Source organism: Somniosus microcephalus, chromosome 10, assembly GCF_052327205.1.
Source record: "Somniosus microcephalus isolate GS21.2 chromosome 10, FLI_Smic_1.0, whole genome shotgun sequence".
Lineage (NCBI taxonomy): Eukaryota > Metazoa > Chordata > Chondrichthyes > Squaliformes > Somniosidae > Somniosus > Somniosus microcephalus.
The window spans coordinates 71,634,345-71,655,967 of NC_140996.1; the positions used below are offsets into that span (position 1 = coordinate 71,634,345).

General features: G+C 55.6%; 1 protein-coding gene across 6 annotated transcripts in view; it reads right to left on the reverse strand.

Annotated features, from left to right (window-relative positions):
* Positions 1 to 805: 805 nt before the first annotated feature.
* The window catches only part of LOC147111544 (nectin-1-like), a 267,273-nt gene continuing 246,455 nt past the window's right edge, over positions 806 to 21,623 (reverse strand). For 4 of the 6 annotated variants that reach the window (XM_085998611.1, XM_085998606.1, XM_085998610.1 and 1 more), the window contains one exon: positions 806 to 4,312. In XM_085998611.1, coding sequence (XP_085854737.1) covers positions 4,262 to 4,312 — 51 coding nt within the window. In that variant the 3' untranslated portion in view covers positions 806 to 4,261. The remainder of the gene's footprint in view (positions 4,313 to 21,623) is intronic. The other 2 variants (XM_085998607.1, XM_085998608.1) reach the window with 1 other exon arrangement.

Here is a 21,623-nt window from a genome sequence, read left to right on the forward strand (position 1 = left end):
AGCCTGAGGCAAAAAAGTTGAGTGCATTGGTGACTTTGATGGCCACTGGTAAGGAGTGTCCACCTGGTCCTCTGGGCAGCAGGTCTTGCTGTATTATTGCGCAGATGTCAGTCACTACCTGTCGCAAAAGTCGGAGCCGCCTTTGGCACTGCTGCTCAGTCATGTTGAGGTAGCTGACCCTGTGTCTATAGCCTGTTTGGGGGGTATCTCCTGCGCCGACGGGCTTCCATGCGCTGGCCCCTTCTGGCCTGTGCTGCCTCAGGTGAGTGAGCAGCAGCCTGTCACTCCTGCTGTTCCTGGTTCTGCTGCTGCCGTGCCTGGTGCTCGAGCTCCTCTAATGCCAAGAAGGGAAGGAGAAAAATGGCTCCTATGCTTCTGGCATATGCCTCCGCTGAGGAAGCGTTGAGTCAGGGTGGCGGGAGGGGTTTCCCAGGAGTTCACACTGGAGGTGTGCGTGAGGCTCCAACCTTCCACAGGCCAGGTTTCACAGGCGTGATCCCCAGCAGGCGTGTTTTACGTGGGAAAAGGGTTAAAAATGCAAGGGCCTGTTAAAATGGCATTATTGTTGATTAAGGGCCTTAAAGACCAGTCCCGCCTGTTGGAGGCGGGACTGATTCAGGACCATCAGACACACCTGGGTTAAAATGGCTCGGGGTCGGGAACCAGGCTGGGGGGGGGGGTCCTGCCCCCCAGTTTTAGGGATTTTAACCTCCCGCACGCCTCAAAGCTGTTAAAATCGACCCCGAAGTGTATGAGCATATGACCTTGAGGGGTGTTCTTATTCAAGCATTTAACACGCTTGTACTAAATTCATCACTGCTATTTTAATGAAGACATTAGAATCATAGAATGGTTACAGCACAGGAGGCCGCCATTTGGTCTGTCGAGCCCGTGCCTGCTCTCTGCAAGAGCACTTCAGCTAGTCTCACTCCCCCGCCCTTTCCCCGTAGCCCTGCTAATTTTTTTCCTTCAAGTACTATCCAATTCGCTTTTGAAAGCCACGATTGAATCTGTCTCCACGACCCTTTCAGGCACTGCATTTCGGATCCTAACCACTCGCTGCATAAAAGTTATTCCTCATGTCGCCTTTGGTTCTTCTGCCAATCACCTAAAATCTGTGTCCGCTGGTTCTCCACCCTTCCATCAATGGGAACAGTAAACTCTAAAGCCTGCACATCTGCCAATGCACTTTATTATGGTTATGTTTATGTTAATGTATTACAAGCCAAATGAATGTTGAATGTTTAAATGTCTTAATCTAAATGTACACGCTCGGGAGCCGCAAGCCTACATTTCGTTGTACTGCACTTGTGCACTAACAATGACAATAAAGTTGATTATGATTTCTCTCTATCTACTTTGTCTAGACCCCTCATGATTTTGAACATCCCTATCAAATCTCCTCTCAGTCTTCACTGCGTTGAGGAGAACAACCCCAGCTTCTCCAGTCTATCCATGTAACTGAAGTCCCTCATCCCGGGAATCATTCTCGTAAATCCTTTTTTGCACCCTCTCTAAGGCCTTCACATGTAACATTTCCAAATTTGCTGATGATACAAAGCTAGGTGGCAGTGTCAGTTGTGAAGAGGATGTGAAGAGGCTTCAAGCGGATCTCGACAGGCTCAGTGAGTGGGCGAGAACATGGCCGATGGAATATAATGTGGATAAATGTGAAGTTATCCACTTTGGTAGAAAAAGCAGAAAGGCAGAGTATTTCCTAAGATTGGGGAATGCAGATGCTCAAAGGGACCTGGGTGTCCTTGTACATGAGTCACTGAAAGTGAATGTGCAGGTGCAGCAAGCCATTAGGAAGGCAAATGGTATGCTGGCCTTCATTACAGGAGTAAAGAAGACTTACTCCAATTATATAGGGCCTTGGTGAAACCACACCTGGAGTACTGTGTACAATTTTGGTCTCCTTACCTAAGGAAGGATATACTTGCCATAGAGGGAGTGCAACAAAGGTTCACGAGATTGATTCCTGGGATGGCGGGACTGTCGTATGAGAAGAGATTGAGTAAACTAGGCCTGTATTCTCTTGAATTCAGAAGAATGAGAGAGGCTCTCATTGAAACATACAAAATTATTACAGGGCTTGATAGAGTGGATGCTGGGAGAATGTTTCCCTTGGCTGGGGAGTCTAGAACCAGGGGCCACAGCCTCAGGATAAAGGGTAGGCCGTCCAGGACTGAGATGAGAAGAAATTTCTTCACACAGAGGGTGGTGAATCTTTGGAATTCTCTACCCCAGAGGGCTGTGGAGGCTCAGTCAATTCAATTTCAATTTTTTTGGTCACATAACTAAATACAAGAAGTGTAATCTAGTCAGTGAAATGCTTTTTTCTTGACGAGCCGAGAGTACCAAGGAGCAAGAACACTTAGCTGCCTGGTACGCACGGAGCTCGCAAGGACGGCAGCCATCTTCATCGGCGCCATCACAAAAAAACACATACCGACATATACACGCATACATACTTTAAATATAAATAAAGCAGACATAAAAAGACAGCACATAAAATGAACAAGCAATAATGTAAAACAAGTAATTTCTACAGTAATTACATTGATATTTCTACCCAGGCTTCTAGAATAATCTCTGGTTACAGGGTGGCCGCACTGGGAGAGCATCGTGAGGAACTCACAACTTATAATTAAATAAATTTAATTAATTAATTAATTAAATTAAATAAAGTGCCCCCTCAGTCTCTCTCGATGTTTCCCCTCTCTCTCTCGATGTTTCCCCTCTCTCTCTCGATGTTTCCTCTCCCTCTCTCTCTCGATGTTTCCTCTCTCTCTCTCTCTCTCGATGTTTCCCCTCTCTCGATGTTTCCCCTCTCTCTCTCGGTTTCCCCTCTCTCTCTCTCGATGTTTCCCCTCTCTCTCTCGATGTTTCCCCTCTCTCTCTCTCGATGTTTCCCCTCTCTCTCTCTCTCGATGTTTCCCCTCTCTCTCTCTCGATGTTTCCCCTCTCTCTCTCTCGATGTTTCCCCTCTCTCTCGATGTTTCCCCTCTCTCTCTCTCGATGTTTCCCCTCTCTCTCGATGTTTCCCCTCTCTCTCGATGTTTCCCCTCTCTCTCTCGCTCGATGTTTCCCCTCTCTCTCTCTTGATGTTTCCCCTCTCTCTCGATGTTTCCCCTCTCTCTCTCGATGTTTCCCCTCTCTCTCTCTCTCGATGTTTCCCCTCTCTCTCGATGTTTCCCCTCTCTCTCTCGATGTTTCCCCTCTCTCTCTCGATGTTTCCCCTCTCTCTCTCTCGATGTTTCCCCTCTCTCTCTCTCGATGTTTCCCCTCTCTCTCTCTCGATGTTTCCCCTCTCTCTCTCGATGTTTCCCCTCTCTCTCTCAATGTTTCCCCTCTCTCTCTCTCGATGTTTCCCCTCTCTCTCTCTCTCTCGATGTTTCCCCTCTCTCTCTCTCTCGATGTTTCCCCTCTCTCTCGAATGGCGGAGCAGGATTGAAGGGACGAATGGCCTACTCCTGCTCCTATTTCTTACGTTCTTACCACGTCAACCGCATTGCCCTCATCAACCCTCTCTGTTACCTCATCAAAAAACTCAATCAAGTTAATTAAACAGAATTTGCCTTTAACAAATCCATGCTGGCTTTCCTTAATTAATCTAAGTGACTGTTAATTTTATCCCGGATTATCGTTTCTATCAGATTTCCCACTACCGAGGTTAAATTGACTGGCCTGTAGTTGTTGGATTTATCCATACACCATTTTTTGAACAAGGGTGTAACATTTGCATTTCTCCAGTCCTCTGGCACCACCCCCGTATCCAGGGAGGATTGGAAGATTATGGCCAGTAACTCTGCAATTTCCATCTTTATTTCCCTCAGCATCCTAGGATATATCCCATCCAGTACCTCCTCTTTATCAATTTTTATCCCATTCAGTATCTCAGCTACACCCTCTTTCACTATGACTTTGGCAGCATTTTCTTCCTTGGTAAAGACAGATGCAAAGTACTCAGTTAGTACCTCAGCTATGCCCTCCACCTCCATGCATAGGTCTCAATTTTGGTCTCTAATTGGTCTTCTTACTACCCATTTACTATTAAAATGCCTATAGAAGACTTTTGGATTCCCTTTTATGTAAGCAGTAATGGTGCAGTTCTCGTGGGCTGCTAGAAGCAGAGTTCATGAGATTTCACACAACGGGCTGGATGTTTGACGCCCCTGTTAAAGATATTTGGACGGATCTTGAGGAGAATTACTGGGCTTTGTTTTCAAACAGACGCCTGCTCTTGTCTGCTTGGCAGTCAACTTGTTTGAAGATTCGTTTCATCTTCCTCCACTTGTCCTTCTTCCACCTGCGATTAAAAGGAGTTAAGATGCAAATCAGTCATGATTTAATTGAATGGTGCAACAGGCTCGAGGGGCTGAATGGCCTATTCCAGGTCCTATGTTCCTTAGTAAGTTCCAGTTAGGAGCTTGCACTTAAGCAGTCAGGAGCTAGTATGGAGAGCCCAGAGCACAGTCAGGAGCTAGTGTAGAGAGCCCAGAGCACAGTCAGGAGCTAGTGTAGAGAGCCCAGAGCACAGTCAGGAGCTAGTGTAGAAGGCCCAGAGCACAGTCAGGAGCTAGTGCAGAGAGCCCAGAGCACAGTCAGGAGCTAGTGCAGAGAGCCCAGAGCACAGTCAGGAGCTAGTGCAGAGAGCCCAGAGCACAGTCAGGAGCTAGTGTAGAGAGCCCAGAGCACAGTCAGGGGCTAGTGTAGAGAGCCCAGAGCACAGTCAGGAGCTAGTGTAGAGAGCCCAGAGCACAGTCAGGAGCTAGTGTAGAGAGCCCAGATCACAGTCAGGAGCAGGTGTAGAGAGCCCAGAGCACAGTCAGGAGCTAGTGTAGAGAGCCCAGAGCACAGTCAGGAGCTAGTGTAGAGAGCCCAGAGCACAGTCAGGGGCTAGTGTAGAGAGCCCAGAGCACAGTCAGGAGCTAGTGTAGAGAGCCCAGAGCACAGTCAGGAGCTAGTGTAGAGAGCCCAGAGCACAGTCAGGGGCTAGTGTAGAGAGCCCAGAGCACAGTCAGGAGCTAGTGTAGAGGGCCCAGAGCACAGTCAGGAGCTAGTGTAGAGGGCCCAGAGCACAGTCAGGGGCTAGTGTAGAGAGCCCAGAGCACAGTCAGGGGCTAGTGTAGCGGGCCCAGAGCACAGTCAGGGGCTAGTGTAGAGAGCCCAGAGCACAGTCAGGAGCTAGTGTAGAGGGCCCAGAGCACAGTCAGGGGCTAGTGTAGCGGGCCCAGAGCACAGTCAGGGGCTAGTGTAGAGAGCCCAGAGCACAGTCAGGGGCTAGTGTAGAGAGCCCAGAGCACAGTCAGGGGCTAGTGTAGCGGGCCCAGAGCACAGTCAGGGGCTAGTGTAGAGAGCCCAGAGCACAGTCAGGGGCTAGTGTAGAGAGCCCAGAGCACAGTCAGGAGCTAGTGTAGAGAGCCCAGAGCACAGTCAGGAGCTAGTGTAGAGAGCCCAGAGCACAGTCAGGAGCTAGTGTAGAGAGCCCAGAGCACAGTCAGGAGCTAGTGTAGAGAGCCCAGAGCACAGTCAGGAGCTAGTGTAGAGAGCCCAGATCACAGTCAGGAGCTAGTGTAGAGAGCCCAGAGCACAGTCAGGAGCTAGTGTAGAGAGCCCAGAGCACAGTCAGGGGCTAGTGTAGAGACCCCAGAGCACAGTCAGGAGCTAGTGTAGAGAGCCCAGAGCACAGTCAGGAGCTAGTGTAGAGAGCCCAGAGCACAGTCAGGAGCTAGTGTAGAGGGCCCAGAGCACAGTCAGGAGCTAGTGTAGAGAGCGCAGAGCACAGTCAGGAGCTAGTGCAGAGAGCCCAGAGCACAGTCAGGAGCTAGTGTAGAGGGCCCAGAGCACAGTCAGGAGCTAGTGTAGAGAGCGCAGAGCACAGTCAGGAGCTAGTGTAGAGGGCCCAGAGCACAGTCAGGAGCTAGTGTCGAGAGCGCAGAGCACAGTCAGGAGCTAGTGCAGAGAGCCCAGAGCACAGTCAGGAGCTAGTGTAGAGAGCCCAGAGCACAGTCAGGAGCTAGTGTAGAGGGCCCAGAGCACAGTCAGGAGCTAGTGTAGAGAGCGCAGAGCACAGTCAGGAGCTAGTGCAGAGAGCCCAGAGCACAGTCAGGGGCTAGTGTAGAGAGCCCAGAGCACAGTCAGGAGCTAGTGTAGAGAGCCCAGAGCACAGTCAGGGGCTAGTGTAGCGGGCCCAGAGCACAGTCAGGGGCTAGTGTAGAGAGCCCAGAGCACAGTCAGGAGCTAGTGTAGAGGGCCCAGAGCACAGTCAGGGGCTAGTGTAGCGGGCCCAGAGCACAGTCAGGGGCTAGTGTAGAGAGCCCAGAGCACAGTCAGGAGCTAGTGTAGAGGGCCCAGAGCACAGTCAGGGGCTAGTGTAGCGGGCCCAGAGCACAGTCAGGAGCTAGTGTAGAGGGCCCAGAGCACAGTCAGGAGCTAGTGTAGAGAGCCCAGAGCACAGTCAGGAGCTAGTGTCGAGAGCCCAGATCACAGTCAGGAGCTAGTGTAGAGAGCCCAGATCACAGTCAGGAGCTAGTGTAGAGGGCCCAGAGCACAATCAGGGGCTAGTGTAGAGAGCCCAGAGCACAGTCAGGAGCTAGTGTCGAGAGCCCAGAGCACAGTCAGGGGCTAGTGCAGAGAGCCCAGAGCACAGTCAGGAGCTAGTGTCGAGAGCCCAGAGCACAGTCAGGAGCTAGTGTCGAGAGCCAGTGTAGAGAGCCCAGAGCACAGTCAGGAGCTAGTGTAGAGAGCCCAGAGCACAATCAGGGGCTAGTGTAGAGAGGCCAGAGCACAATCAGGGGCTAGTGTAGAGAGCCCAGATCACAGTCAGGAGCTAGTGTAGAGAGCCCAGAGCACAGTCAGGAGCTAGTGTAGAGAGCCCAGATCACAGTCAGGAGCTAGTGTAGAGAGCCCAGAGCACAGTCAGGAGCTAGTGTAGAGGGCCCAGAGCACAATCAGGGGCTAGTGTAGAGAGCCCAGAGCACAGTCAGGAGCTAGTGTCGAGAGCCCAGAGCACAGTCAGGAGCTAGTGTAGAGAGCCCAGAGCACAGTCAGGAGCGAGTGTAGAGAGCCCAGAGCACAGTCAGGAGCTAGTGTAGAGAGCCCAGATCACAGTCAGGAGCTAGTGTAGAGAGCCCAGAGCACAGTCAGGAGCTAGTGTAGAGAGCCCAGAGCACAGTCAGGGGCGAGTGTAGAGGGCCCAGAGCACAGTCAGGAGCTAGTGTAGAGAGCCCAGAGCACAGTCAGGGGCGAGTGTAGAGAGCCCAGATCACAGTCAGGAGCTAGTGTAGAGAGCCCAGATCACAGTCAGGAGCTAGTGTAGAGAGCCCAGAGCACAGTCAGGAGCTAGTGTAGAGGGCCCAGAGCACAGTCAGGAGCTAGTGTAGAGAGCCCAGAGCACAGTCAGGGGCGAGTGTAGAGGGCCCAGATCACAGTCAGGAGCTAGTGTCGAGGGCCCAGAGCACAGTCAGGAGCTAGTGTAGAGAGCCCAGAGCACAGTCAGGAGCTAGTGTAGAGAGCCCAGAGCACAGTCAGGGGCTAGTGTAGAGAGCCCAGAGCACAGTCAGGAGCTAGTGTAGAGGGCCCAGAGCACAGTCAGGAGCTAGTGTAGAGAGCCCAGAGCACAGTCAGGGGCTAGTGCAGAGAGCCCAGAGCACAGTCAGGAGCTAGTGTAGAGAGCCCAGAGCACAGTCAGGAGCTAGTGTAGAGAGCCCAGAGCACAGTCAGGGGCTAGTGTAGAGGGCCCAGAGCACAGTCAGGAGCTAGTGTAGAGAGCCCAGAGCACAGTCAGGAGCTAGTGTAGAGAGCCCAGAGCACAGTCAGGAGCTAGTGTAGAGGGCCCAGAGCACAGTCAGGAGCTAGTGTAGAGAGCCCAGAGCACAGTCAGGAGCTAGTGTAGAGGGCCCAGAGCACAGTCAGGAGCTAGTGTAGAGAGCCCAGAGCACAGTCAGGAGCTAGTGTAGAGGGCCCAGAGCACAGTCAGGGGCTAGTGTAGAGAGCCCAGAGCACAGTCAGGGGCTAGTGTAGAGAGCCCAGAGCACAGTCAGGAGCTAGTGTGGAGAGCCCAGAGCCCAGTCAGGAGCTAGTGCAGAGAGCCCAGAGCACAGTCAGGAGCTAGTGTAGAGAGCCCAGAGCACAGTCAGGGGCTAGTGTAGAGAGCCCAGAGCACAGTCAGGAGCTAGTGTAGAGAGCCCAGAGCACAGTCAGGAGCTAGTGTAGAAGGTCCAGAGCACAGTCAGGAGCTAGTGTAGAGGGCCCAGAGCACAGTCAGGGGCTAGTGTAGAGAGCCCAGAGCACAGTCAGGGGCGAGTGTGGAGAGCCCAGAGCACAGTCAGGAGCTAGAGTAGAGGGCCCAGAGCACAGTCAGGAGCTAGTGGAGAGAGCCCAGAGCAGTCAGGAGCTAGTGTAGAGAGCCCAGAGCACAGTCAGGGGCTAGTGTAGAGAGCCCAGAGCAGTCAGGAGCTAGTGTAGAGAGCCCAGAGCACAGTCAGGAGCTAGTGTAGAGAGCTCAGAGCACAGTCAGGAGCTAGTGTAGAGGGCCCAGAGCACAGTCAGGGGCTAGTGTAGAGAGCCCAGAGCACAGTCAGGAGCTAGTGTAGAGGGCCCAGAGCACAGTCAGGTGCTAGTGTAGAGGGCCCAGAGCACAGTCAGGGGCTAGTGTAGAGAGCCCAGAGCACAGTCAGGGGCTAGTGTAGAGAGCCCAGAGCACAGTCAGTGTGGTAAACCACTGTTTGTATTCCACTGTGTACATGCCTGGACATGCCTCGGCTGACTCCTCCCACAAGTCCTAGTATAAAGGTGACTGCTCCCCAGCCCTTTGTATTTCTGGACCGGTCGACCACTCGAGGCAGACCTTCATTCTTTTGTTAATAAAAGCCTTTAGTTACTCTCTTAACTCTCAGTCTTTTATGAGTAATTGATAGCGCATCAATTTTATTAACAAAATTTTTATAATGGATAAGATCCTCACACCAGCATGCCTGGACTTAGATCATCGGGGGGCGGACTCATCCACCAAGTTTACTCACTGGCTTAAGTGTTTCGAAAAATTCCTGGCCGCCTCCGCAGCAATCAAATCGGACGAGGACAAACTGGATGTCCTGACCTCCAAAGTGAACCACCGAGTGTACTTGGTCATCCAAGACGCGACCTCGTACGTGGACGCTATCAAGCTCCTCAAGGACCAGTACACGCGCCCAGTGAACGAAGTGTACGCCAGGCACCTTCTGGGGAGTCGTAAACAACAACCTGGGGAATCGACCGTGGAATACCTTCAGGCACTGTCTGTGCTTGGCCTGGCCTGTGGTTGTAAGGATGTAAAGGCCGCCGTGTACACAGAGGAACTTATCCGGGACTCTTTTGTAGCGGGCCACAGATCCAATTACACCCGACAGCGACTGTTGGAGCAGAGTGACCTCGACCTCAATAAGGCCTCTGAACTCGCACTATCATTAGATGCAGCCTACCGGGGCATGGATGCCTACTCTTCTGCACCGTGGACGCCGCGGGGAATGACAGCCTGGGACACGGTAGGACCGCCTCATAGCGCCGTGCCACCCCAGCAACGGCCCAACTACCGCAGCAGTGTCCCAAGGCCAGACAGCAGTGCCCCAAGGCCAGAAATGCTATTTCTGTGGCCAGGCAAAACACCCCAGAGCGCGCTGCCCGGCGAAAAACGCGATCTGCTCGGGCTGCGGGAAGAAGGGACACTACGCTAGCGTCTGCAGGGCCAAAGCCACCCCGAACCCCAGCAGCGCCGCGTGTGGGCCATGCGGGCCGCCATCTTGGGCCTCCCCGGCCATGTGCGAACCACCGGTACAGCAGCCATTTTGGACGCCTCCAGCCACATGGGGATCATGGACGCCGCCATCTTGGACGACAGCCGGAACGCAGCAGGCCCCCAACACCGCCTCATCTGATACCCGCAGCGACACACCGACCCCTACGCTGGCATCCGTTGCACTGGACCAAGCGAGACCGCACCAGCTGGCCAGTTCCACAATGGACATTAAGGTAAATGGCCACGATACAATCTGCCTTTTTGACTCTGGGAGCACGGAGAGCTTCATCCACCCCGACACGGTGCGGCGTTGCTCTCTCCCAGTCCTGGCTGCGCACCAGCGGATTTCTATGGCCTCCGAGTCCCAGTCGGCGGACATTGGCGGCTACTGCGTGGTGACACTCGTAGTAGACGGGACTGTGTACGATCATTTTAAACTTCTGGTCCTGCCCGACCTCTGTGCTGCCGTCCTGCTGGGGTTAGATTTTCAGTGCCACCTTAAAAGTATTACGATGGTGTACGGTGGACCCCTACCCCCACTCACAGTCCGCAGCCAGCAGCTTCCAAATTGCCCGCCGCGCACCAGGTGCAACCTCTCCACACTCAGAGTCACCGCCCCCCCCCGCCACTGTTTGCTAACCTCACCCCCGACTGTAAGCCCATCGCCACAAAGAGCAGGCGATACAGTGCCGGGGACAGGGTTTTCATTAAAACCGAAGTGGAGCGGCTCCTGAAGGAAGGGATTATTGAGGGCAGCACCAGCCCCTGGCGAGCCCAGGTTGTGGTCGTTAAGACCGGTGAGAAGCAGCACCTGGTCATCGACTACAGCCAGACAATAAATCGCTACACCCTGCTGTACGCCTACCCACTCCCCCGCATAGCTGATATGGTCAACCAGATCGCGCAGTACCGCGTCTTCTCGACCATTGACCTGAAATCAGCGTACCACCAGCTCCCTATCCGCCCTGAGGACCGCCAGTATACTGCCTTTGAGGCAAACGGCCGCCTCTATCACTTCCTTAGGGTTCCCTTTGGCGTCACCAACGGGGTCTCCGTCTTCCAAAGGGAGATGGACCGGATGGTAGATCAAAATGCGTTGCAGGCCACTTTCCCATATCTGGACAATGTGACCATCTGCGGCCGTGACTTGCAGGACCATGACGCAAACCTCGAAAAATTCCTCCGCACCGCCCAACTCCTGAACCTGACATATAACAAGGAGAAGTGCATATTCCGCACAAACCGCCTCGCCATCCTTGGCTGTGTTGTGGAACAAGGAGTCATCGGCCCTGACCCCGACCGGATGCGTCCCCTTATGGAACTCCCACTGCCCCACTGCCTCAAGGCCCTGAAGAGGTGCCTAGGGTTTTTCTCCTATTACGCCCAGTGGGTCCCCTACTATGCGGACAAGGCCCGTCCGCTGATCAAGTCCACCTCTTTTCCCTTGACGGCAGAGGCCCGCTTAGCCTTCCACCGTATCAAGGAGGACATTGCCAAAGCCACCATGCACGCAGTGGACGAATCCATCCCCTTCCAGGTGGAAAGCGACGCGTCCGACTTTGCCCTGGCCGCTACCCTCAATCAGGCGGGGAGACCCGTGGCCTTCTTTTCACGAACCCTCCAAGGCCCGGAGACCAGACACTCCGCTGTTGAGAAGGAGGCCCAGGCGATTGTGGAGGCTGTGCGTCATTGGAGGCACTACCTGGCCGGAAAGCGATTTACCCTGCTCACTGACCAGCGTTCAGTTGCTTTCATGTTTAACAACAAGCAGAGGGGCAAAATCAAAAATGACAAGATCTTGAGGTGGAGAATCGAACTTTCCACCTACAATTACGAGATCTTGTACCGGCCCGGGAAGCTCAATGAACCCCCGGATGCGCTATCGCGTGGCACCTGTGCCAGCGCGCAGATCGATAGACTGCGGGCCCTCCACAATGACCTCTGCCACCCGGGGGTCATCAGGTTCTTCCACTTCATCAAGGCCCGCAACCTGCCTTACTCTATTGAGGAGGTCAGGACCATGACCAGGAACTGCCAAGTCTGCGCTGAGTGCAAACCGCACTTTTATAGACCAGACAGGGCCCACCTGATAAAAGCCACTCGCCCCTTCGAGCGCCTGAGCGTTGATTTTAAAGGGCCTCTCCCCTCCTCCGACCGCAATGTGTACTTCCTCAATATTATTGATGAGTACTCCCATTTCCCGTTCGCCATCCCTTGCCCGGACATGACCAGTGCCACAGTCATTAAATGTCTGAACGACCTCTTCACCCTGTTCGGTTTCCCCAGCTATATCCATAGCGACCGGGGCTCATCGTTTATGAGCGACGAACTCCGTCAGTACCTGCTAACTAGGGGAATTGCCACAAGCAGGACCACCAGTTACAACCCCCGGGGGAACGGACAGGTGGAAAGAGAAAATGCGACAGTTTGGAAGGCCGCCCTGCTAGCCTTAAAGTCTAGGGGCCTTCCAACCTCCCGCTGGCAGGATGTGCTCCCCGATGCGCTCCACTCTATTAGGTCACTGCTCTGCACTGCCACTAACGCCACCCCTCATGAGAAAATGTTTGTCTTCCCAAGGAAGTCCGCATCGGGGACATCGCTACCGCCATGGCTGACGTCCCCAGGGCCGGTCCTACTGAGAAGACACGTGAGGACCCATAAAACGGACCCCCTGGTCAAGAGGGTCGACCTCCTCCACGCCAACCCCCAGTATGCTTACATTGCATACCCGGACGGGCGGGAGGACACAGTCTCCATAAGAGACCTTGCACCCTCGGGGGCCGCAGTAACCCACTACTCACTACCACCCCCCCCCCACGACCCGATATCCAGCCCCAGCAGACGGCAGGCCTGGGCCCCGCGACCCGCCCGACATCTACAAGGACGACACGCCTGTGCCACAGCCTACGCAGGACACGACGCCGGAAGCTCCACTACCCCTGCCGTCGCCACGCCGATCACAGCGGCAGACAAGACCTCCGGAGAGACTCCAATACACTAACTTTTAATACACCTCACCCCGTCGGACTCAATTTTAAACAAGGTGTGAATGTGGTAAACCACTGTTTGTATTCCACTGTGTACATGCCTCGGCTGACTCCTCCCACAAGTCCTAGTATAAAGGTGACTGCTCCCCAGCCCTTTGTATTTCTGGACCGGTCGACCACTCGAGGCAGACCTTCATTCTTTTGTTAATAAAAGCCTTTAGTTACTCTCTTAACTCTCAGTCTTATATGAGTAATTGATAGCGCATCAGTCAGGGGCAAGTGTAGAGGGCCCAGAGCACAGTCAGGAGCTAGTGTAGAGAGCCCAGAGCACAGTCAGGAGCTAGTGCAGAGGGCCCAGAGAAGAGTCAGGGGCCAGTGTAGATGGCCCAGAGCACAGTCAGGAGCTAGTGTAGAGAGCCCAGAGCACAGTCAGGAGCTAGTGTAGAGAGCCCAGAGCACAGTCAGGAGCTAGTGTAGAGAGCCCAGAGCACAGTCAGGAGCTAGTGTAGAGAGCACAGAGCACAGTCAGGAGCTAGTGTAGAGAGCCCAGAGCACAGTCAGGAGCTAGTGTAGAGAGCCCAGAGCACAGTCAGGGGCTAGAGTAGAGGGCCCAGAGCACAGTCAGCGGCTAGTGTAGAGAGCCCAGAGCACAGTCAGGAACTAGTGTAGAGAGCCCAGAGCACAGTCAGGAGCTAGTGAAGAGAGCCCAGAGCACAGTCAGGAACGAGTGTAGAGAGCCCAGAGCACAGTCAGGAGCTAGTGTAGAGAGCCCAGAGCACAGTCAGGAGCCAGTGTAGAGGGCCCAGAGCACAGTCAGGGGCTAGTGTAGAGAGCCCAGAGCACAGTCAGGAACGAGTGTAGAGAGCCCAGAGCACAGTCAGGAGCTAGTGTAGAGAGCCCAGAGCACAGTCAGGAGCCAGTGTAGAGGGCCTAGAGCACAGTCAGGAGCCAGTGTGGAGAGCCCAGACCACAGTCAGGGGCTAGTGTAGAGAGCCCAGAGCACAGTCTGGAGCCAGTGCAGAGAGCCCAGAGCACAGTCTGGAGCCAGTGTAGAGAGCCCAGAGCACAGTCAGGAGCTAGTGTAGAGAGCACAGAGCACAGTCAGGAGCGAGTGTAGAGAGCCCAGAGCACAGTCAGGGGCTAGAGTAGAGGGCCCAGAGCACAGTCAGGACCTAGAGTAGAGGGCCCAGAGCACAGTCAGGAGCTAGTGTCGAGAGCACAGTCAGGGGCTAGTGTAGAGGGCCCAGAGCACAGTCAGCGGCTAGTGTAGAGAGCCCAGAGCACAGTCAGGAACTAGTGTAGAGGGCCCAGAGCACAGTCAGGGGCTAGTGTAGAGAGCCCAGAGCACAGTCAGGAACTAGTGTAGAGAGCCCAGAGCACAGTCAGGAGCCAGTGTAGAGGGCCCAGAGCACAGTCAGGAGCCAGTGTGGAGAGCCCAGACCACAGTCAGGGGCTAGTGTAGAGAGCCCAGAGCACAGTCAGGAGCCAGTGTAGAGAGCCCAGAGCACAGTCAGGAGCTAGTGTAGAGAGCCCAGAGCACAGTCAGGAGCTAGTGTAGAGAGCCCAGAGCAAAGTCAGGAGCAAGTGTAGCGGGCCCAGAGCACAGTCAGGAGCTAGTGTAGAGAGCCCAGAGCACAGTCAGGAGCTAGTGCAGAGAGCCCAGAGCACAGTCAGGAGCAAGTGTAGAGGGCCCAGAGCACAGTCAGGAGCAAGTGTAGAGGGCCCAGAGCACAGTCAGGAGCTAGTGTAGAGGGCCCAGAGCACAGTCAGGAGCTAGTGTAGAGGGCCCAGAGCACAGTCAGGAGCTAGTGTAGAGAGCCCAGAGCACAGTCAGGAGCTAGTGTAGAGGGCCCAGAGCACAGTCAGGAGCTAGTGTAGAGAGCCCAGAGCACAGTCAGGAGCTAGTGTAGAGGGCCCAGAGCACAGTCAGGAGCTAGTGTAGAGAGCCCAGAGCACAGTCAGGAGCTAGTGTAGAGAGCCCAGAGCACAGTCAGGAGCTGGTGTAGAGAGCCCAGAGCACAGTCAGGAGCTAGTGTAGAGGGCCCAGAGCACAGTCAGGGGCTCGTGTAGAGGGCCCAGAGCACAGTCAGGGGCTAGTGTCGAGAGCCCAGAGCACAGTCGGGAGCTGGTGTAGAGGGCCCAGAGCACAGTCGGGAGCTAGTGTAGAGAGCCCAGAGCACAGTCAGGGGCTAGAAGAGAGGGCCCAGAGCACAGTCAGGGGCTAGTATAGAGAGCCCAGAGCACAGTCAGGAGCTAGTGCAGAGAGCCCAGAGCACAGTCGGGAGCTAGTGCAGAGAGCCCAGAGCACAGTCAGGGGCTAGTGCAGAGAGCCCAGAGCACAGTCGGGAGCTAGTGTAGAGGGCCCAGAGCACAGTCGGGAGCTAGTGTAGAGAGCCCAGAGCACAGTCGGGAGCTAGTGCAGAGGGCCCAGAGCACAGTCAGGGGCTAGTGTAGAGAGCCCAGAGCACAGTCAGGAGCTAGTGTAGAGGGCCCAGAGCACAGTCAGGAGCTAGTGTAGAGAGCCCAGAGCACAGTCACGAGCTAGTGTAGAAAGCCCAGAGCACAGTCAGGAGCCAGTGTAGAGGGCCCAGAGCAGTGTCACGGGCTAGTGTAGAGAGCTCAGAGCACAGTCAGGAGCTAGTGTAGAGGGCCCAGAGCACAGTCAGGAGCTAGTGCAGAGAGCCCAGAGCACAGTCAGGAGCCAGTGTAGAGAGCCCAGAGCACAGTCACGGGCTAGTGCAGAGAGCCCAGAGCACAGTCAGGAGCTAGTGCAGAGGGCCCAGAGCACAGTCAGGGGCGACTGTAGAAGGCCCAGAGCACAGTCAGGAGCTAGTGCAAAAGGCCCAGAGCACAGTCAGGAGCTAGTGTAGAGAGCCCAGAGCACAGTCAGGAGTTAGTGTAGAGAGCCCAGAGCACAGTCAGGAGCTAGTGTAGAGAGCCCAGAGCAGGCAGGAGCTAGTGTAGAGGGCCCAGAGCACAGTCAGGAGCAAGTGCAGAGAGCCCAGAGCACAGTCAGGGGCCAGTGTAGAGAGACCAGAGCACAGTCAGGAGCCAGTGTAGAGGGCCCAGAGCACAGTCAGGAGCTAGTGTAGAGAGCCCAGAGCACAGTCAGGAGCTAGTGTAGAGACCCCAGATCACAGTCAGGAGCTAGTGTAGAGAGCCCAGAGCACAGTCAGGAGCGAGTGTAGAGGGCCCAGAGCACAGTCAGGAGCTAGTGTAGAGAGCCCAGAGCACAGTCAGGAGCCAGTGTAGAGGGCCCAGAGCACAGGCAGGTGCTAGCGTAGAGGTCCCAGAGCACAGTCAGGGGCTAGTGTAGAGAGCCCAGAGCACAGTCAGGGGCTAGTGTAGAGAGCCCAGAGCACAGTCAGGGGCTAGTGCAGAGAGCCCAGAGCACAGTCGGGAGCTAGTGTAGAGGGCCCAGAGCACAGTCGGGAGCTAGTGTAGAGAGCCCAGAGCACAGTCGGGAGCTAGTGCAGAGGGCCCAGAGCACAGTCAGGGGCTAGTGTAGAGAGCCCAGAGCACAGTCAGGAGCTAGTGTAGAGGGCCCAGAGCACAGTCAGGAGCTAGTGTAGAGGGCCCAGAGCACAGTCAGGAGCTAGTGTAGAGGGCCCAGAGCACAGTCAGGAGCTAGTGTAGAGAGCCCAGAGCAGTGTCACGGGCTAGTGTAGAGAGCTCAGAGCACAGTCAGGAGCTAGTGTAGAGGGCCCAGAGCACAGTCAGGAGCTAGTGCAGAGAGCCCAGAGCACAGTCAGGAGCCAGTGTAGAGAGCCCAGAGCACAGTCACGGGCTAGTGCAGAGAGCCCAGAGCACAGTCAGGAGCTAGTGCAGAGGGCCCAGAGCACAGTCAGGGGCGACTGTAGAAGGCCCAGAGCACAGTCAGGAGCTAGTGCAAAAGGCCCAGAGCACAGTCAGGAGCTAGTGTAGAGAGCCCAGAGCACAGTCAGGAGTTAGTGTAGAGAGCCCAGAGCACAGTCAGGAGCTAGTGTAGAGAGCCCAGAGCAGGCAGGAGCTAGTGTAGAGGGCCCAGAGCACAGTCAGGAGCAAGTGCAGAGAGCCCAGAGCACAGTCAGGGGCCAGTGTAGAGAGACCAGAGCACAGTCAGGAGCCAGTGTAGAGGGCCCAGAGCACAGTCAGGAGCTAGTGTAGAGAGCCCAGAGCACAGTCAGGAGCTAGTGTAGAGACCCCAGATCACAGTCAGGAGCTAGTGTAGAGAGCCCAGAGCACAGTCAGGAGCGAGTGTAGAGGGCCCAGAGCACAGTCAGGAGCTAGTGTAGAGAGCCCAGAGCACAGTCAGGAGCCAGTGTAGAGGGCCCAGAGCACAGGCAGGTGCTAGCGTAGAGGTCCCAGAGCACAGTCAGGGGCTAGTGTAGAGAGCCCAGAGCACAGTCAGGGGCTAGTGTAGAGAGCCCAGAGCACAGTCAGGGGCTAGTGTAGAGGGCCCAGAGCAGAGTCAGGAGCCAGTGTAGTGAGGCCAGAGCAGTCAGGGGCTAGTGTAGAGAGCCCAGAGCACAGTCAGGAGCTAGTGTAGAGGGCCCAGAGCACAGTCAGGAGCTAGTGTAGAGGGCCCAGAGCACAGTCAGGAGCTACTGTAGAGGGCCCAGAGGACAGTCAGGGGCTAGTGTAGAGAGCCCAGAGCACAGTCAGGAGCTAGTGTAGAGAGCCCAGAGCACAGTCAGGAGCTAGTGTAGAGAGCCCAGAGCACAGTCAGGAGCTAGTGTAGAGAGCCCAGAGCACAGTCAGGAGGACTGTAGAGGGCCCAGAGCACAGTCAGGGGTTAGTGTAGAGAGCCCAGAGCACACTCAGGAGCTAGTGTAGAGAGCCCAGAGCACAGTCAGTGGCCAGTGTAGAGAGCCCAGAGCACAGTCAGGAGCTAGTGCAGAGGGCCCAGAGCACAGTCAGGAGCTAGTGTAGAGAGCCCAGAGCACAGTCAGGAGCTAGTGTAGAGAGCCCAGAGCACAGTCAGGGGCCAGTGTACAGAGCCCAGAGCACAGTCAGGAGCTAGTGTAGAGAACCCAGAGTACAGTCAGGAGCTAGTGTAGAGAGCCCAGAGCACAGTCAGGAGCTCGTGTAGAGAGCCCAGAGCAGTGTCAGGGGCTAGTGTAAAAAGCCCAGAGCACAGTCAGGAGCTAGTGTAGAGAGCCCAGAGCACAGTCAGGAACTAGTGTAGAGAGCCCAGAGCACAGTCAGGAGCCAGTGTAGAGGGCCCAGAGCAGTGTCAGGGGCTAGTGTAGAGAGCCCAGAGCACAGTCAGGAGCTAGTGCAGAGGGCCCAGAGCACAGTCAGGAGCTAGTGTAGAGGGCCCAGAGCAGAGTCAGGAGCTAGTGTAGAGAGCCCAGAGCACAGTCAGGAGCTAGTGTAGAGAGCCCAGAGCAGTGTCAGGGGCAAGTGTAGGGAGCCCAGAGCACAGTCAGGAGCTAGTGTAGAGGGCCCAGAGCACAGTCAGGAGCTAGTGTAGAGGGCCCAGAGCAGAGTCAGGAGCCAGTGTAGAGAGCCCAGAGCACAGTCAGGGGCTAGTGTAGAGAGCCCAGAGCACAGTCAGGAGCTCGTGTAGAGTGCCCAGAGCACAGTCAGGAGCTAGTGTAGAGAGCCCAGAGCACAGTCAGGGGCTTGTGTAGAGGGCCCAGAGCACAGTCAGGGGCTAGTGTAAAAAGCCCAGAGCACAGTCAGGAGCCAGTGTAGAGGGCCCAGAGCAGTGTCGAGGGCCCAGAGCAGTGTCAGGGGCTAGTGTAGAGAGCCCAGAGCACAGTCAGGAGCTAGTGTAGAGGGCCCAGAGCACAGTCAGGAGCTAGTGTAGAGAGCCCAGAGCACAGTCAGGAGCTAGTGTAGAGAGCCCAGAGCACAGTCAGGAGCTAGTGTAGAGGGCCCAGAGCACAGTCAGGAGCTAGTGTAGAGGGCCCAGAGCACAGTCAGGGGCCAGTGTAGAGGGCACAGAGCAGAGTCAGGAGCCAGTGTAGAGAGCCCAGAGCACAGTCAGGGGCTAGTGCAGAGAGCCCAGAGCACAGTCAGGAGCTAGTGTAGAGGGCCCAGAGCACAGTCAGGAGCTAGTGTAGAGAGGCCAGAGCTCAGTCAGGAGCTAGTGCAGAGAGCCCAGAGCACAGACAGGAGCTAGTGTGGAGGGCCCAGAGCTCAGTCAGGAGCTAGTGTAGAGGGCCCAAAGCACAGTCAGGGGCTGGTGTAGAGGGCCCAGAGCACAGTCAGCACCTAGTGTAGAGAGCCCAGAGCACAGTCAGGAGCTAGTGTAGAGGGCCCAGAGCACAGTCAGGAGCTAGTGTAGAGAGCCCAGAGCACAGTCAGGAGCTAGTGTAGAGAGCCCAGAGTACAGTCAGGAGCTAGTGCAGAGAGCCCAGAGCACAGTCAGGAGCTAGTGTAGAGAGCCCAGAGCACAGTAAGGAGCTAGTGTAGAGGGCCCAGAGCACAGTCAGGAGCTAGTGTAGAGGGCCCAGAGCACAGTCAGGAGCTAGTGTAGAGAGCCCAGAGCACAGTCAGGGGTTCGTGTAGAGAGCCCAGAGCACAGTCAGGAGCTAGTGTAGAGGGCCCAGAGCACAGTCAGGAGCTAGTGTAGAGAGCCCAGATCACAGTCAGGAGCTTGTGTAGAGAGCCCAGAGCACAGTCAGGAGCTAGTGTAGAGAGCCCAGAGCACAGTCAGGAGCTAGTGTAGAGGGTCCAGAGCAGTCAGGAGCTAGTGTAGAGAGCCCAGAGCACAGTCAGGAGCTAGTGTAGAGAGCTCAGAGCACAGTCAGGAGCTACTGTAGAGAGCCCAGAGCACAGTCAGGAGCTAGTGTAGAGAGCACAGAGCACAGTCAGGAGCTAGTGCAGAGAGCCCAGAGCTCAGTCAGGAGCTAGCGTAGAGGGCCCAGAGCACAGTCAGGAGCGAGTGTAGAGAGGCCAGAGCACAGTCAGGAGCTGGTGTAGAGAGCCCAGAGCACAGTCAGGAGCTGGTGTAGAGGGCCCAGAGCACAGTCAGGAGCTCGTGTAGAGGGCCCAGAGCACAGTCAGGAGCTGGTGTAGAGAGCCCAGAGCACAGTCAGGAGCTAGTGTAGAGAGCCCAGAGCACAGTCAGGAGCTGGTGTAGAGAGCCCAGAGCACAGTCAGGAGCTAGTGTAGAGAGCCCAGAGCACAGTCAGGAGCTAGTGTAGAGAGCCCAGAGCACAGTCAGGAGCTAGTGTAGAGAGCCCAGAGCACAGTCAGGAGCTAGTGTAGAGAGCCCAGAGCACAGTCAGGGGCTAGTGTAGAGAGCCCAGAGCACAGTCAGGGGCCAGTGTAGAGAGCCCAGAGCACAGTCAGGAGCTAGTGTAGAGAGCCCAGAGCACAGTCAGGGGCTAGTGTAGAGGGCCCAGAGCACAGTCAGGGGCTAGTGTAGAGAGCCCAGAGCACAGTCAGGAGCTGGTGTAGAGAGCCCAGAGCTCAGTCAGGAGCCAGTGTCGAGAGCCCAGAGCACAGTCAGGGGCTAGTGTAGAGGGCCCAGAGCACAGTCAGGAGCTAGTGTAGAGAGCCCAGAGCACAGTCGGGAGCTAGTGTAGAGAGCCCAGAGCACAGTCAGAGGCTAGTGTGGAGGGCCCAGAGCAGAGTCAGGGGCAAGTGTAGAGGGCCCAGAGCACAGTCAGGAGCTAGTGTAGAGAGCCCAGAGCACAGTCAGGGGCTAGTGTAGAGAGCCCAGAGCACAGTCAGGAGCTAGTGTAGAGGGCCCAGCGCACAGTCAGGAGCTAGTGTAGAGAGCCCAGAGCACAGTCAGGAGCTAGTGTAGAGAGCCCAGAGCACAGTCAGGAGCTAGTGTAGAGAGCCCAGAGCACAGTCAGGAGCTAGTGTAGAGAGCCCAGAGCACAGTCAGGAGCTAGTGTAGAGAGCCCAGAGCACAGTCAGGAGCTAGTGTAGAGGGCCCAGAGCACAGTCAGGAGCTAGTGTAGAGAGCCCAGAGCACAGTCAGGAGCTAGTGTAGAGAGCCCAGAGCACAGTCAGGAGCTAGTGTAGAGAGCCCAGAGCACAGTCAGGAGCTAGTGTAGAGAGCCCAGAGCACAGTCAGGAGCTAGTGTAGAGGGCCCAGAGCACAGTCAGGAGCTAGTGTCGAGGGCCCAGAGCACAGTCAGGAGCTAGTGTAGAGAGCCCAGAGCACAGTCAGGAGCTAGTGTAGAGAGCCCAGAGCACAGTCAGGAGCTAGTGTAGAGAGCCCAGATCACAGTCAGGGGCTAGTGTAGAGAGCCCAGAGCACAGTCAGGAGCTAGTGTAGAAGGCCCAGAGCACAGTCAGGAGCTAGTGTAGAGAGCCCAGATCACAGTCAGGAGCTAGTGTAGAGAGCCCAGAGCACAGTCAGGAGCTAGTGTAGAGAGCCCAGATCACAGTCAGGGGCTAGTGTAGAGAGCCCAGAGCACAGTCAGGAGCTAGTGTAGAAGGCCCAGAGCACAGTCAGGAGCTAGTGTAGAGAGCCCAGAGCACAGTCAGGAGCTGGTGTAGAGGGCCCAGAGCACAGTCAGGAGCTCGTGTAGAGGGCCCAGAGCACAGTCAGGAGCTGGTGTAGAGAGCCCAGAGCACAGTCAGGAGCTAGTGTAGAGAGCCCAGAGCACAGTCAGGAGCTGGTGTAGAGAGCCCAGAGCACAGTCAGGAGCTAGTGTAGAGAGCCCAGAGCACAGTCAGGAGCTAGTGTAGAGAGCCCAGAGCACAGTCAGGAGCTAGTGTAGAGAGCCCAGAGCACAGTCAGGAGCTAGTGTAGAGAGCCCAGAGCACAGTCAGGGGCTAGTGTAGAGAGCCCAGAGCACAGTCAGGGGCCAGTGTAGAGAGCCCAGAGCACAGTCAGGAGCTAGTGTAGAGAGCCCAGAGCACAGTCAGGGGCTAGTGTAGAGGGCCCAGAGCACAGTCAGGGG